General features: G+C 35.9%; 1 protein-coding gene and 1 long non-coding RNA gene across 8 annotated transcripts in view; both read right to left on the bottom strand.

Annotated features, from left to right (window-relative positions):
• FER (FER tyrosine kinase) overlaps positions 1-17,490 on the bottom strand; it is a 457,469-nt gene that overhangs the window by 79,323 nt on the left and 360,656 nt on the right. Inside the window, exon 18 of one of the 7 annotated variants that reach the window (XM_082376340.1) lies at positions 11,965-12,010. The exons of the other annotated variants lie outside the window; for them this stretch is intronic. Coding sequence (XP_082232466.1) covers positions 11,980-12,010 — 31 coding nt within the window. The 3' untranslated portion in view covers positions 11,965-11,979. Of the gene's footprint in view, positions 1-11,964; positions 12,011-17,490 lie in introns of those variants that run through there. 7 annotated transcript variants of the gene reach the window in all.
• The window catches only part of LOC309622615, a 463,955-nt gene that overhangs the window by 108,795 nt on the left and 337,670 nt on the right, over positions 1-17,490 (bottom strand). The window lies entirely within an intron of this gene.

Below are 17,490 nucleotides of genomic sequence, written 5' to 3'. Positions count from 1 at the left end.
TCTTTATCTATACTTTAGTCTGTTTCTTGACATTATATTCTATTTTCCCAATATTTTTGTATACATTTATGCCCACACATTACTGTTTTAATTACTATAGGTTTATAAAGTGTTTTAACACACAAATGGGAAACTTCTTCATCCTTTTTGCTTTTACAATGTTTTCTTCATTATTTTGGCATATTTATCTTTCTATATATACTTTAGAATCATTTTATAAAGTTTCCAAAGCAAAACTACATTTCAGTTTTAACAGGAAGTATATTAAATGCATGCTCCAGATATTAAAATAAAAATTACAATTCATTTTATTTGCATAACATGTGTATTCATTATTTTAATACAGTGCCATCCACATACTTTAGAACTTTACGCCTGATTAACCTATAGGTATTGCTGAATGTTAGTGTGGGCAGTGTAGTACTTATAATCCTCACTGTGCATTGCTGCATTACAGATTATACACATGATGAAGTGCATACTATAAAGCAGCAAACACCCAAATGATGACAAACTATCCTAACTGCATTTTTCCTGCTTTTTATTAAGTAACTCCCAAATATGAATTTAGAAATATCATCAAATTATTAACGAGGCCAAAGACAACAGTCTAAAATCACGTACTGATACTAAAAGTGTTTACTGTGAATGCCTTACTAAGATGAAGACTGTTATTTTATGCCTACGAAACTGACAACTTAAAGTGGTCACAGATATTCACAATATGCCAAAGTTCATGATTACATGTAAAAAATATACCTTGAGGATCTAGGAACTTAAAGTATACTACTTCATAATTAAGAAATAGTTACCTGTATTTCTCTCATGAAAAAACTTGTATATCTCACAAAGGTATGACAAAGATGTGTGTGACTGATAATTGGGTAGAGAAGGAGAGGCTGAGGAAATATATGTTCTTTGTCCATGCTATTATGAAATAACAATTGTTATTTAGAGAACATATGTATTGATTTCAGGGGCCTACTTCTGAAAGTACAGGCTGATTCTGGGTCCCAAGTGAAATGTAAAAATTAAGTTTGAACATAAAAACATGAAGGATATTTTTGCTTTTTATGACTCCTAATATAGTTAATTAGGAATACCGTTCTTAAAACAGTAATCTTTAAAAATGAAAATGTAACAAGAGTTGAAGTATGCTTTGTATGAATTAACATTAATAATTTATTATTATTTTAGGTATGACAAACACACAATATATATACAAGTCTTCATTATGTGTTGTAATAAATACAGCAAAGATAATCCCCAAAGGCAGATAACCTTAAAATGATCTGTATTTAGAATTTTGTACTGGCATTCAATACAGATGTGTGACAAAGCCTTCTTGTTTCCCCGAAGTGACTACATTGAAAGACAAACCATGATTAGATGGAAGTACATATAATAAATGCCAATAAATATTTAAAACACTGTAAAAAATAATCTCAGAATTTTGCCAGTTAAGAATTCAGGGGTTATTAATAGGTTTCTATGTGTTGGAAGTATGTGAAAGGGTAAGAGTCTATTATAATCTTTTCTACTGGCTGGTGGACCCCACAGCGACCTTTCAAAACAGAGCCTGGGATCCTGTTCCCCCCAGTCTTCACCTTGCTAACTCCTTCAGTTTTCACCAAAATGAATAATTCTCAGAAGTCTTTCCTGATTCCCCATGTAAGTAGATTTTCCCTTCCCCCTTCCATACAATTTATTCTCATCATTGTATCCTGTTTACTTCCATCACAGCTTTTATCACAACTAGTGAATACCTAATTATGTGTTTACCTTTTTATCTGCCTTCTGTACCTGATTATAAGCTATATAATTACAAGGAGTGATACAGCCAGTACCTAATACAATGCTTTGCACAAAATAAACACTCCAGTAAGTGTCTGCAAGATGAAAGAAAGTCGAGATTAGGTTGGAGGAGGTTTGCTTTAGTCACTGTAAGTTCGTAGCTGTGAGAAATGGCATAGGCAGTGAATTCTGATTCATTAATCAATCCCTTTATTGAAAATGAAAATTATCCAATTACTTTGACTTAGAAAATTTTCCTGTCCGTGCTTGGGTTTTGATGGGCACAGCCCTGAAATCAAGATCTCAAACTCTCTTTTTTTCAAGCACTTCTGTGTAGTAGCTCCATATATAATGGCTAAGGTGAATAAGTAAACAGAGGATAAAAGCAAGGGAGTACTGCTCCTATTGCTCTAGCCCTTCCAAGAGGAATGGAGCTGGACTGCTTTAAGATCTAGCAAGCGTGGGAAGCTGCAGGGCCTTTACCTCAGAACGCACATATAATGGGGCCCAGATGACTAGACAACTGGGTGCAAGGGAGGGGGAGAGGAAGTCCCCTTTGGACTTAAGTAGCTATCCTAGACCACACGGTGGATGTTTAGAGGTATTTTTCTGTGTTTTAAAGGTACATCAGCAATTATTTCCAAGCACATAACTGTAGTTTTCCATAGAGAATTCAATAAAGGTCAGGGAGTCTCTCAGACTGAAAGTATAGTTTCTGGAACTGAGTCAATTACTGGCTGCATCAGGAAAGAAACAACAGCTGTAGATATGAGGTTCTGAGCACTAAGAAATGAATGAGCCATCCCTGGATGTAGCGGTCTGAGCCCTCACTGTTTCACCCTTTCTGACAAGTCAGAAGAACAAGGAGTCCTAGAGGTGATGCCTAAAAAGAATTTCCAATTTAGGAACAAGGATATTAAGGACAATGTGTGGATGCTGTTACCCTAAAACTGCTACCTCTCAAGTAACAAAGTCTTCCATGAGATGATTTATAATATAAAACACTTGGGAATATCAGATTTTAGAAGAAGTACATCAAAAGATTAAAAAAAAAATCCAGTAGTTCCTGTCTGCTACTTTAACATTTCGAAAACAATACTATACTACTAATACTAACTCACATTGATGGAGTGATTAGAATATTCTACGTACTGTGCTAAACACAACCTTCACCAAAATTCTATAAGTACTGCTATTATCCCACTTTTACAGACTGTGTTACATGAGTTGCTGGGGTTATGTTATTTAAAAAATCTGACTGTAGTAGGAGGAGACAATAAGCTGAACTGCAGATGTTTTTACAGTCTTTGAATATAATTCACCTCTAAGAAAAACTTAGTAAACTTATTCACATAAAATCTTTTGTATGCATTTATAAGATATTTAAATCACTACTTTCACAGTGCTTCTTACTTTATGGTTACATATTTATTCAAACAATGGTTCACAAATCATTTGAATCCACTGTTTTGTATATAGGGTTCTAACATATCTAAGAGGAAAGTACAGCCAATAATTCTAAATATTTACCTCCTGAGGTATTAGGATCTTGAGAACAGTAAAGTTTACCGAAAAAAAAAAAATATTTGATTTAAGACTTTCCCTACTGAGTAGTAGTAGTCAATTTGTCTTAAAAGGAGAACTCACATTTCTAATCTTATATTTTCTTCCTATTAAACGCTTTTCTCCCACAAGAGCTTAAGTAATTGGCTCAGTCACAGTTTTGAGATCTCAGTTGAAGGCTGCTGTCCATCAAGGAAGGTGGTAAAGAAAACCACCAACAAAAACGTCTGTAAGAAAGGACAGAGCAAAATCTTAGAGATGACAGGTGTTATGTTTCTAAGGAAAACTGATGCCTTTCTGAACACAGAGGAAGGGAAGGGAATCCACACAGTGATTTTTAGGAATTTATACAGGCATCTAATGAAAAATGTCTTCCATTTCACCAGTGCTCAAGGTGTTCATACTCCGTATGAATTATTGGTCTTTTGTACAAGCCACTGAATGGAAGAATACTGCTAATAATTTCCCCCTGCATTTTGTTTCTCAAAGCTTTCAAGTTGGTTATTATAACAAGGATAAAGGAAACTGCCAAGCACCTAGTTTTCTGTTCCTTTGAAAGGTTTCTGGCCAATATCACTGCTAACATAGGCCCACAAGAGTAACTTATGGGCTTATAGAGATACTGACTGAGATGTTCTGAGATGACTGAAAGATTAAAATGTTCTTTAGCTAAAAGAAGCAATGATGAAAATGTAAATTAACCTTCTTTGGCCTAGCAGTCATTGATCGAAGTATTAAAACTTCAGTCTTTACATACACCACAGAATGGTTACACAGCTTTTAATTTAAAAAGTAAATGTGAATACAATGTTATTAAGTGAAGAAAATTAGGAGAAAATATTTAAAAGATGTTTTTCATGGGTTTAAGAACTATGTCAGGTATACTTGGGTATATATACTCCAGAAGTGGTATGCAATACTTTCTCTCTTTTTATTTCAACACAATAGCTTCTAGGTCTGATCCTATACAATAAAAATAATAACATTACCTATTTGTATAGTTCACCATTTATAAATAACTTTTATTTATGTTAGTACATTATCACTTAGTCAATAAACATTTGGTGATTCCTATTTGATACAAAGTCCCTTTGCTAAGTGACTGGGAGGCAGAGCTACCATCAATTTTCACTACTGAGGGAGCATATCAGTATAATATACAGCTAATTGTTACAAAAACGCAGGCATCTGAAAACCCTACTCCCAGGGACCTCATCTTACTCATGGTTTCCCAGCACTGATATTTTAAATTCACAAAATGATAAATGTACATTTACCCCTACTTGAGTATATAACTATGCCTAAATGATTTATAAGAGCTTGATATTTCCTTGTTTGGCATGAACTTGTAGAATTGTATACGTTAAAAGCACATGGGAATCATTATGTTGTAGTCAATGATACTTCTGACCCATAGAATTTCATACAGTGAACTCATCCATGTATAGAAAAACAAGCTCAACGCTTAATGGATGACCTTTACCATTCTAGGATGTTATCCTGCAGGGAAGAAAACTTTTCTGTATTTGTAACATTATGAGCATAATGGAGTTAACATACTACACCTGAGAAAGAATCAGTATTGTCAACAAAGTCCCTTAAAATAAAAGTAAAATCCCAGATGTTAGATAAAATGGAAACCGAAAAGCTTGGACAAATTGTCTCACGACAGGTTCTCATCCAAGAGTTCTGACGCATATTGACAGAAGGTAGCTAAATCTTTTATCATAAACCTTGAAATTCCATTCATCTTATGTTCTGACATTTTCAAAAAGCCTGATCACATATGGATATACTTTTTCTTTATTTACTTCACTTAAGTCCTTCCTCTGAACTGCTGAATAATTTTCATTCATACAAGAAGAAGAACTGGAAAATAACATTATGCTTAAAATGCCATTTGTCTTCACTCAAACTATGTGTTTGTCTACTTACAAAGAGTGACATCCCAAAGGCAAAATGCAATGCAAATGTTATATGTGTATGAAGACAGGATGCATCAGTAATAATCATCTTGAAATACAGTGGCAGCCTACAATCAAGGACATCAGCACAAGTAGAATGTGAATATCCATTTGTTTCTCAGAATAAGGCAAAATTGCAACATTTTAAACAAATAACTTGGTTCAGATTTGATTTAAGTCAACGGGTATGCTATAGAATTGGAAGAGTGATTAATTTCTTAACATTTTACATAACAAACACATTGTCAAATTATACTTGCAAGCAGAAATAAAGCAATTTATTGACACTGTTGTTTTGTTTTGGATCATCTGATATTCTCTTTGCAAAGGGAAAAGAGAAAATCTACAAAGCAGTCAAAGCTTTTACCAAGGCTAAAGCTAAAACAATTCCATTATAACTGATATCTACAGTCAGCAGTATTACATTGTTTGTCAACATCTATCAGCAAAGAAAACTGGTAAAAATCATATTTCACAGGTTTCCATCTCTCTAGTGCAGTTTAAGTATTTTTGGAAGTGTGGTGACCTCTTCAGGACACCAGTACCATTAGTCTGAGATCTGTAACTTACACAGGGTTCTAACACATTCTCTCTTGCTCACTCATCTGAGCTGATGGAAGTCATGTTTCCTCAATTCAAACTACTTTATCTGACTTCTTTTGCAGCTCATCATTTTCCATGTTACAGTCTGGTTGCATATGTATGTCTTATATGTTCTTTTCCAAGGGGAAAAAAACACTTGGAAGGGAGTTTCTTATTTTAGAATTCCCTAACAGAACTAACATTTGCACAGAGTAAACCAACATGGCTTAAGAAAGGAAAGAGGAGAAGTAGGAAAAAAGGGAAGAACTTATAGTCATATTTTTGTATGGTATAGTCTTACAATTTTGAATTATAAAGAAAAAACATCTAACTACAAACTGTAAGGATAAAAGTACCACAAACCACAAAAAGTCAGTGGAAGCTGAAAATAATAATCCTTCCAAAAGAAGAGGAGTCTTTCCTGGCAAAAACTCCTATAAAATCTGTCTGGTAGAGTACTAATAAACCTTACTTTTAGAGATGTCTAAAAATAACTTGGAGTGTTTTCATAATCTTAGGGTGAATAACCTGAATATAAGAAAACCATTATTATAAGTGAATCTTACAAAACTCCTAGACGTAGAGATACTTTGTTAATGTGCCACTTACTCTGCTATGCCTGTGTAAGCCTTTTTCCACTTACAACTGCCAAGGCTGGTTAATATGTATGGTAGTATTACTTGGAAAACATCTGTATTTAATTTGGGTCTGAGATAAATGACTCATCAATAAATCATAAATTGTCTTTAATTTTTCATCTTTTTTCCATGTCTACTACAGTTTAGGCCTTTGTCGTATTTTTGCCTAATTGGCCTTCCTAGTCTTACGTGTTCTAAAGCAGGGGTCCCCAACCCCCGGGCCACGGACCGGTTCTGGTCCACGGCCTGCTAGGAACCGGGCTGCACAGCTGGAGGTGAGTGATGGGCTAGCGAGCGAAACTTCATCTGCCGCTCCCCATCGCTCCCCATCGCTTGCATTACCGCCTGAACCATCCGTGGAAAAACTGTCTTCCACGAAAATGGTCCCTGGTGCCAAAAAGGTTGGGGACCACTGTTCTAAAGTTTTATTAACACTGTTAGGAAAAAAATTAAGATCTTCATTAGCAACAAGAAGCATTGAATGGCTACTATGTTAGGGCCTGAGACATTAAAATAAAATAATTACTTCATAATATCTTTATAATGATAGTTAAGAGTTAAATGCATTTTTAGGAACAAGTATCTATTGGCTCATCTACTAAGAACTGAGGAGGTAGAAGGAGGAAGGAGGGAAGGAGTAAAGAAGGAAGAAAGGAAACAATCAAATAGCTAACAATGTAGTTGGAGAAACAAGACATTCGTTTTGGAAGGTAATAACACACAGATCAGACAACAGGGATGAAGAGGAGAAGAAGCTGGTGGGGGGAGGAGGATTTGAGCCTGGTCTCAAAGGGAAAAAGAGATAGAAAGGCTTAGAAGAGGGATGTAACCCTTTTTAAATGTTTGACCCACAGGCCAAAGCTTTATTGAAACACAGTCATGCCGTTTAGTTTACATATTTTCTATAGCTGCTTTTGTCCTACAATGGCAGAGTTGAGTAGCTGTGATGGAGATGATCTGGAAAGCCTAAAATATTGACTATCTGGCCCTAAAGAAAAATTTCTAGAGCAAGGATTCATATATGTTCATCTAATCCTTTTATTATTCTCAAAAATTTCAAGTTAAAATCCTGTGCACCACCGGTCAGAATGGCCATCATCAAAAAATCTACAAACAATAAATGCTGGAGAGGATGTGGAGAAAAGGGAACCCTCTTGCACTGTTGGTAGGAATATAAATTCATACAGCCACTATGGAGAACAGTATGGAGGTTCCTTAAAAAACTAAAAATAGAACTACTATATGACCCAGCAATCCCACTACTGGGCATATACCCTGAGAAAACCATAATTCAAAAAGAGTCATGCACCAAAATGTTCATTGCAGCTCTATTTACAATAGCCAGGACATGGAAGCAACCTAAGTGTCCATCAACAGATGAATGGATAAAGAAGATGTGGCACATATATACAATGGAATATTACTCAGCCATAAAAAGAAATGAAATGGAGGTATTTGTAGGGAGGTGGATGGACCTAGAGACTGTCATACAGAGTGAAGTTAAGTCAGAAAGAGAAAAACAAATACCATATGCTAACACATATATATGGAATCTAAAAAAAAATAAAAATAAAAAAATGGTCATGAAGAACCTAGGGGCAAGAAGGGAATAAAGACGCAGACCTACTAGAGAATGGACTTGAGGATATGGGGAGGGGGAAGGGTAAGCTGGGACAAAGTGAGACAGTGGCATGGACATATATACACTACCAAATGTAAAATAGATAGCTAGTGGGAAGCAGCCGCATAGCACAGGGAGATCACCTCCGTGCTCTGTGACCACCTAGAGGGGTGGGATAGGGAGGGTGGGAGGGAGGGAGACGCAAGAGGGAAGAGATATGGGGACATATGTATATGTATAACTTGATTCACTTTGTTATAAAGCAGAAACTAACACACCATTGTAAAGCAATTGTACTCCAATAAAGATGTTAAAAAAAAAATCCTGTGTGCAATATTACAGATGTCTTTATATGCAATGAGGTCTTGATATTAGCATATGAAAAATGAGGGAGGTAGTACCATTCACAGAATATCACTTTAATAAAGGTTACTTCTGTCTATTCAAACATCTGTAGTGTTGTACAGTTCAAAAGTGACAAAGGAAAAAATAACTGAGCTATTAGGAACCTTAAAAGAAATGAGTGATATTGAACTTAGTCCTGGGTGTGCCATGCTCACCATCTACATTCATGGTAAGTTACAGAAGACATGGCTTATGGAATCAATCCTATGACAAGTCCTTGTACCTCCAAGGGATGAACATTAACACAGTGGGCAGGGAAATGAGCACCGATCACTGCCTATAAATAGCTGACTGGGTGCACAAAGACTTCCATGTCTAAGAATGTCCTTCAGTAGGAACCTTCATTACCACATGCACTGAGAAAGTGTAAGGGCAATACTATCTTAGAAATGCCATTCTTATGCCTCTGATTATATATTTTTCTATGTTGATGTCTTGCTTCACCTGTTATTTATTTCCCATGGCTTTTCTCTTGCATATTAAATAACTTAGCATTAGATAATATTTTGACTATATTATGCCCTTTGGAGCAAATAAGGGGAATTGACTTTTTTCTACCAAGTACCATTATCAAATAGTATTTTTAAAAATTGTGTATATTTTGTGCTGCAAAATTTTTAAGATTCCCTAACTAATAATCTACATTTGGTTCTTTAATACACACATTACTCAGTTGTCCTACATGCCAGGCACTGTGCTACCTATGGGAATAAGGCCTTAACATGAAGGAAATACAGTTTCACCCTTCAAGAGATTTACAGCTTTTGCTGTGCACGTGTGTATGTTTAAAGCAACAATATTTAAACAACTTCAGAAGAAATGAGTAATTCAAAGAGAAGAGCTTCAAATAAAAAATTTAAGTAAATTTCTGACACCCAATAGGTGAATAGAGATTTCCTTCAACAGATAGTGTTTGAAAGCGGTGGTTCTCTGACCTTCTCATCCTGTAATATAAAAAGCTTCCTGAAATATCCAGTTTCCCTTGTTTCTTAAAGTTAAAAAAAATGAGAAAAAGATATATAAAATTCACACCTTTTTTGTATCCTTTCCTCCTGCTTAATTGAGGACTCCTGATATGTCCAAGTCACAGGTACACAGGCAGAAGATGCTAGAGCAGATCAAGCTCAGGCAGGCAAGAGTAAACCACTTTTCAGTCCAGCAATGATGTAACAAGCCCCCTCACATTATTAACTCTGCAACTGTTAACAGCGATTGTGGAAGATGAGCATTGTATTCCAGTGCCACCAGGCTGGTTTTAGATTCAGCAGTGACAGAAATCTATTCTTATCTCTTCTCAAAATCTAGGGGATTCTAGACCATGACCATGTTTTCTTGCATCTATGAAAATATGAACGTTTCATGCTATGGAGAGGCAGTATATCTGATATGTCAGATCAGAAAACTGCCTGTCTGCTCTTCCCAACAGGGTACAGACAAACGGCAACAAGATGAATAGGAAGAACATGCACTGCTGAAAACTGCAGTGGCCCTTCTGCATTAAATGTTCCTTTTTAAGCAATATTCAAATATTTCATAAAATGGTTTCAATTCAGCTCAAAAATAGGGGGTTAATAAAGATGATGGGGAAAAGGCTAATTCCTCTCTTTTATAAAGAAAAGAACAGACATAAATAATCAGGTAAAACTTTTTCAATGTTGTAGTGTTTTTCCTTCTAAATAAATAAAGCCTTGAAAATGGAAAGAGAAAAATAAGAGAAAAGGTATATACAGTCAAATAGCTCTGGGCAGTGACCTCTTTCAGTAGCCGGTTTGGAGCAGTAGCCCAGGGAAGGCCCACGAAGATGGCTAGCACTGGCTGCCAATAGTAAATATTACTTCAGACCACTATGGTTGACATCTTCGTCCTTTACTGTAGCTATATAGAGACCACACTGTAAATACAGAAGAATGATCACCAGCTGCTTTTACCTCATTCAAACCTTTTTTACTGACAAATTTAACCCATATATTTTTTCATCCATCTTTGTTTTCTTTCATCTAGTTCTAAGGTGCCTTGGTGAACAACCCCCTCTTCCTCTGTAACTAGACAGTCATTTAACACTATGTATCATTTGAATTGCCATTTAGTTTTCTCAAAGGCTTTCTTATCTCTTATTTTAATTTAACCTTATAGCCACTGATTGTGAAGTAGGTATTGTTAACCCTCTCTTAACAGAGGAAGGCAGAAAATCTGGATATAATACACTTATTTCAAGATAATTTTCTCTTTTAATTTGTTTTTTTAAATCATAGAAAAACTAGGGAACTGTCTTTATTTTAGGTAAACCAATATACATGCCTTGAGATGTGAAAAAAACAACAAGAGACACTTTCGGTGTTGTCATTGTTAAATCCCAGTCATTTGAGAATAGCACAAAGCTGTATTCTGTGTCCAGGTATTTCATTGTTACATTGTTTCACATGTTACAGTGAGTTCCATTGGCCAGATAGCAAGACTCCCAAGAAGCAAACCCGGTTACTCTCCTGGTTTTCTTCCCAGAGAAGAAAAGTTTCCAAAGGAAACAGGTTTCTTTCTATGAACGGTGTTTTTATAAATTTCTTTCTTTGACTGATAGTTTATTTGTACAGAATTAGGGACATTTCTGAATAGAGTGAAAAATATTTTTCTCTTTCATTTTCCAGTTGTCATTGTTATTTGTGGCACTATAAAGTTATCAAGGATGAAATAATTTAAGATCTTAAAGGAAACACTTAACTATCAGTGAATCCTTAAGTAAGCAAATAAGTTAAATAAACAAACGTTATTCTAGAGCCATTTTACTGTCAAACTAGATTAACAGTACTAGAAATGACAAACATTGGGTACTACCACCAAAAGTTAAAAGTAATATTGAAATTGCCTCCTCATTTAAGAAAGCTAGGGGAAAAATGAACTGATAGTTTTTCAATGAATGAATGAATGAATGAATGAATGGTTTTAAAAAATCACATATATTTTTCCATGTTCTTTTCTTACCCTCAAATATTTCTTTCACTGATGCACGATTAATTCAAAGTTTCACTGATTCACTCATCCATTTATTCATTCATTTTGCTTTCATCATTTCCACATTGTTTATCTCCATGTCAGAACTTTCTTTTCAGTTCTACTTCTAAATACTCACCTGCCTTTTCAATGTCTTCACAAATATCTTACAGGCACTTCAGATTCAGCATGCCTCAAAATAAACTCATTATTTCATCCCCAATCTCCTCCCCCCACAAAGAAAACCCCCAAAACCAAACAAACCAAAAAACCGGGCTCGTCTTCCAGTATTTCCTGAGTCTAGAGACCTATCATCCAGCTGCACATGCCAGAAACATGGACGATGTCTTGATACTGACTTCCTTGAAAGCTTCCCTTCCCTGCATCCACTCTTCCCTCTAGTCCGGTCTCCACACTGCAGCCAGAGTCATCTGCATGGAACATGAACGTGATCTCTCCTACAAAGAGATAACTAATAAGGACCTACTGTATAGCACAGGGAACTCTTCTCAATACTCTGTAATGACCTATATGGGAAAAGAATCTAAAAAAGAGTGGGTATATGTATATGTATAACTGATTCACACTGCTATACAGCAGAAATTAACACAAAATTGTAAATCGACTCTACTCCAATAAAAATTTAAAAAAACAACAAAACAAAACAAAACAAAATCCCTACAATGGCTTCCATTGCTCTCAGGGTCAGGACTACCCTCCTGCACCTGGCTTACACCTCACAGGGTCTGGCCCCTGTTACCTCTCTGGTCGCATGTCAAGTCGCTATTTAACCTAGTCATTGTCTGATTTACCTTTCATTGCCTTGAAAGGCCATTCTCCTTCCCACCTCCAAGCCACTCTCTCCCAGTTGATTGTTACCTCTCTCCTCTTCCATCTTCCCTTAGTTACTTAACTTCCGGTTCAAATGTCATTTCTTCAGAGATGCCTTCCACAGCCTCAGGATGGGGCCATATCCCACTTTAAAATGCGTTCTTTGTATGAATATCTGTTAATGTATGGCTCATTCGCTAGACTTTAAGCTCCTCAAGGACAGAGACCCCATCTGATTTGCTCAATTTATTATTCCAAACACCAACCATGTGCTTGACACATAGAAAGTACTTAAGTAAATATGTGATGACTTCAACTGAACTAACATTATGGAACACTTGCCCTTTGACTGCTTTTCAATACCCAGATGCTTACAAAGTAAGCGGATAAAGTATTCTTTAATAAAATTAGAAGGGAAAAGTAAAATGTTTAAGTTCTGCTAAATATGGTAAAAGGTCAATTTAGAAATCCCTTGGGAATTAAGCTTATTTTTAATACAGCCAGTCACGTAAAAGAAATTCAATAAATTACCCCAATATTTGTTGGGTGGCTCTTACAATTTAGACCGCTGTATGCTATTTTTTTAAAAAATTAATTAATTAATTAATTAATTTATTTTTGGCTGTGTTGGGTCTTCGTTTCTGTGCGAGGGCTTCCTCTAGTTGTGGCAAGCGGGGGCCACTCTTCATCGCGGTGCACGGGCCTCTCACTATCGCGGCCTCTCTTGTTGCAGAGCACAGGCTCCAGACGCGCAGGCTCAGTAGTTGTGGCTCACGGGCCTAGTTGCTCCGCGGCATGTGGGATCTTCCCAGACCAGGGCTCGAACCCGTGTCCCCTGCATTAGCAGGCAGATTCTCAACCGCTGCGCCACCAGGGAAGCCCCTATATGCTATTTTTTAAATCCCTACTATAAAAGGCCTTTGGAAATCCAATTCTTGTTTCTTGTCCACTCCCTTCCCCCAATGTACTCTTTAACAAATTATCAAATATCTTTCATTTCTCTCATTTTCCTTGAGAGCAGAGAGCATGGCTAAACAGGGCCTTTTACAAAGAACGCATTCAATACATGGTTTTTCATTGATTTAACCCATGGAATATAGAGAGGCTTTAGAAATTATGAATAAATTGAGGAATTTTACCAGGCAAGTTTATATGATATCAAAAAGCAAAAATATAGAAATTTCAATAATTGTTTCTACTAGGATATGCATTTAAGTATAAATTTGATATAAAAATTATAATTTTCTTTCCTCTACTAATATATATTTGAAAAAATAGTCTTAAAATTTATAATATGGCACAATGTGATAAAAAAAAGAGTGAATTCTTAAATTACACACCATTTATGTTTTCATTTGATTATGAAGAGATTTATAGATTATTTGTATATCATGCCACATGGTTATGTCCTACCTTGAGTTTTAAAACATCTCAAATAGCAGACATAATTATTTTAATTATTTTCCTTCATTAATTTATATAAGTAAATAGATGCCTAATTTTAAAAAAGTATAATGGGAACTTAAGAATGAAGGGAGAAATACTATTCACTGAGAATTAAAGTTACTCATTATATACTGTCTTAAAACGCAAGGAACTAAGTACCTCTGTACTATTCTAGCCATACCATTCATATTCTCTCATTATTTACACAATGAATGGACAGAGGGCACGTAAGGGAGAAAGAAGGTAAATGAAATATGTGCCTATTGAGCTCTCTAATACATAATAATACATCTGATGTTTGCTGCCCAATTATTTCAAACTACATGTTAAAAATTAATACTTTCTGGCATGTTATAAACTACTGCTGTTTTCTTAAGCCCTGATCATTGTCTGCAATGGGACAGGGTCAATATAAAAAATAACTACTGTTAGATGAAAAATGGATTGAAACAGGATAGTATTCACGTTCTGTGACTCTTGGAGAATGACAATATCTGGAGAAGAGCACTGACATTGTCTCACTAAAACTCTGGGGTGATCACATTCACACAATCAAAAAAATACTCTGAGCATCCTAAAACCTTCATTCTGACTCACAACAGAAAAAGAATTTTGGTCTGTTTGTATAACACATACTGGTTTGCATCACACATAATTACTTCTTCATTTATGTAATATAAAGAAATGAATCAGTGAAAAATAAAAATGGAAGAATAACATTTAAGAGTGAAACAATTTAGGATTATTTTTCCAGAAAGTTCTTAGTCATCTAATGGCATTCGATTAGTACTTTGGACAGCAGATAAGACCTATTTCATTTATTCATTAATTTATCCACTTATTCATATATCAGATATTTATCACACTCCTACCTTTTGAAAAGTACCCAGTGAAAAATGTTCACAGAAAATTTACACTATTTCCTTCCCCACAAAAAAGCAAATCAAACTGTGCAATAAAAAATGTTCAGTATTAAAAGGTCAATTTGAGAACACAAAACAGGGACGTGTTTCTTTTCTATAATAATAAAAATGTCTATTCATAGGAAGTATAAATAAGTGTACCGGACCACAAACAGTAAGTCTCTAAGCTATTTTATAAAACTTTGATATTCATTATAATAGAGGCCATTTTATTTTACAGTACATAACCTTACATTAGAAGGAAATGGCCTTTGTTTAGTAAACAAAATAGCAAGTGAATGACATCTTCTCTCTTGTGTCACTTTAGTTCTACAGATGACATTATACCTCCAAGAATCAGACTTAAACCATTAACTAGCAACATTACCGAATTATTAGGTTAGGTAAATAATAATTATTTTCTAGCAACATTACCGAGTTATTAGGTTAGATAAATAATAATTATTTTCATACACAAGTCATAAAACCAGAGACCCGGGGGAAAATATAACCCTCTATAAATTATGCATACATTTAATTTTACTTATTTCTTTAAATCAATGGGTCTGTGACCTAGGATACTATTTTCAAGGTACCCTTCTTAAAGATCTGTATCTTATTTGGAAAACATATGTCCAATTAAATGCAAAAAATAACAGATGAGATCTTGAGGTTACTTTCTTTTATTTTCTTCCATTATGAGAAACATAAGATTAGTGTGGGAAAGTGAGAATGCCAGAGGAGTGGCGCTCTGTCTACTCTTGGCTCTGTCACTAGCACAGTTCTCAGCATTTAGTAGGCTCCCAGTAAAAAGAAAACTACATGTTATGCTTTTATTTGGCTCATTATAGTTTGAAGCAATCATGTTTGAATTACTAGAATTACAGAACATAAAACATTGGAGAGTGTCTTACAGTCACCTGACTTTATGAGGAAAATAATACTGGAAGATCATTGTTTGATATCTGAGCAAATATGAAGTTATCTTTCACTCTTTCTTTCACTTACATATAGGGTCTAATATCACAGCAAATCCTGATGGCTCTTCCTTCAACATTCACCCAGAACCGGCCACTTCTCGTGCTCTCCACCACTACCCTCCTGGTCCAGCTCCCATGGTGTCTCACTTTGATTACTGCAATAGCTCTCTAACCGGTCTTCTCGTTTCTGCAATTGCCCCCTTAGAGTCTATTTTTAAAAAAGAATTCCAACTAATCCTTAAAAAACCTGGGACAGATCAAGTCAGTCCTCAATGGCCCCCATCTCATGAAGACTAAAAGCAAATCCCTTTCAATGACTTATAAGATCTTCCTGATCGGGCTACCGCATAACTGTCTAACCTCATTTTCTGTCTCCCTTGTTGGCCTTCTTTGGACATACCTGGCAGGTGCCTATCTCAGGGCTTTTTGTACTTGCTACAAAGTTGCTAAAGTTTTTCTCACTGATATTCACAGGGCTCACTCCTTTCTCTCTTCTGGGTCTTCTCTTACACCGTATATAAAACAGTGCCTGCCCTACCTTCCCATTCCCTTTAATCCTATTTTGTGACTCTCTATAACATTTCTCACCATGTGGAATATTTTATATTTACTTGCTTATTCTTTTTTAAGTGCATTTATTATCTGCTTCCCCTCTCTTTCGTAAGCTCCGTAAGGGCAGAGTTTCGTTTATTCGCCACTGAAGGGGAGCAGAATTTGCCACCCCAAAATATGACTTTTAGGCTTAAGGATTATTTTGAGCTAATTATTTGAGCAGACACAGGAGAAGCTCTGAAAACTGAGTAGTTACCCTTTTTAAGGGAAATTTCCATTTGTAAGGGTGTCTCCCTCTCTGTACCAGGAAGAGAGGGATGACTAAATCTCTAAAAACTCATCAATGGAGAAAACACCGACTTAAATCTGCATAACAACCTTACCCTTGTTTATTGTGCTTTTCCTGGTAACTTCCTATAACTGGCCTCCCCTCTTCCCCAACATCTTTCTTTTGTCTTTAACTGGAGGTGGTATTTAAGGTGGTGGCTTGGGCCATTTCAGGGAGTTACTCAGTTTTCCTGGGTATCTCCCATGTATACAGGAGGTATACTTGTTATTAAACTTCTGTTTTTCTCCTGTTAATCTGTCTTTCATTACAGGAGTCTCAGCCAAGAACCTAGAAGGGCAGAGGGAAAATTACTATCCTCCCCTATACTGCTGTAGCCATAGTATCTAGAAGAGTGTATGGCCCAAACATACTCAGGGTTGGAAACACATAGCTCAAAGGGTAATGAGAGTAAGGTAGCAAATTGTGGAGAAATGGGCTGGAGATAGAGATGAACCACCTGGAGATTCCTAGGCTTTAATTTTGTTTTTTCTTCAGGGTGAGGATGTGGACTTGTTGGCACCAACAAGAACCAATAGAGCCCAATGTTTAAAATATCACATTAAACAAAATCACACAGATGTATAAGTACTCCGTGAATAGTGTCATAAGCTCCACATTACAGCCATTAGTAAGAAAATGAGTGTCTCAGATTCAACAAGGCCCTATCCTATGTAGACAGTGTCATCATTAGAAACTCTGGGGACCATGGTCAAGTGAACTGAGATATCCTGCATTTGCTTTTGCCTTACGTGGCCATCTTCTTCTGAAAAGTTTCTGCATCCTTGGCTAAGTAGACAACTGAATCTAATCTTACAGTGGTATGGACATGAGTGGTCTTTTCCTGCTAAATTGTGAGCCTCTTGAAATGCTGTAGGGATATTTCTTATTGGAGAGCTTGG

The sequence above is a fragment of the Balaenoptera borealis genome, assembly GCF_965194805.1.
Source record: "Balaenoptera borealis genome assembly, chromosome: 2".
Lineage (NCBI taxonomy): Eukaryota > Metazoa > Chordata > Mammalia > Artiodactyla > Balaenopteridae > Balaenoptera > Balaenoptera borealis.
This window is presented reverse-complemented; position numbering and strand designations above follow the sequence as displayed.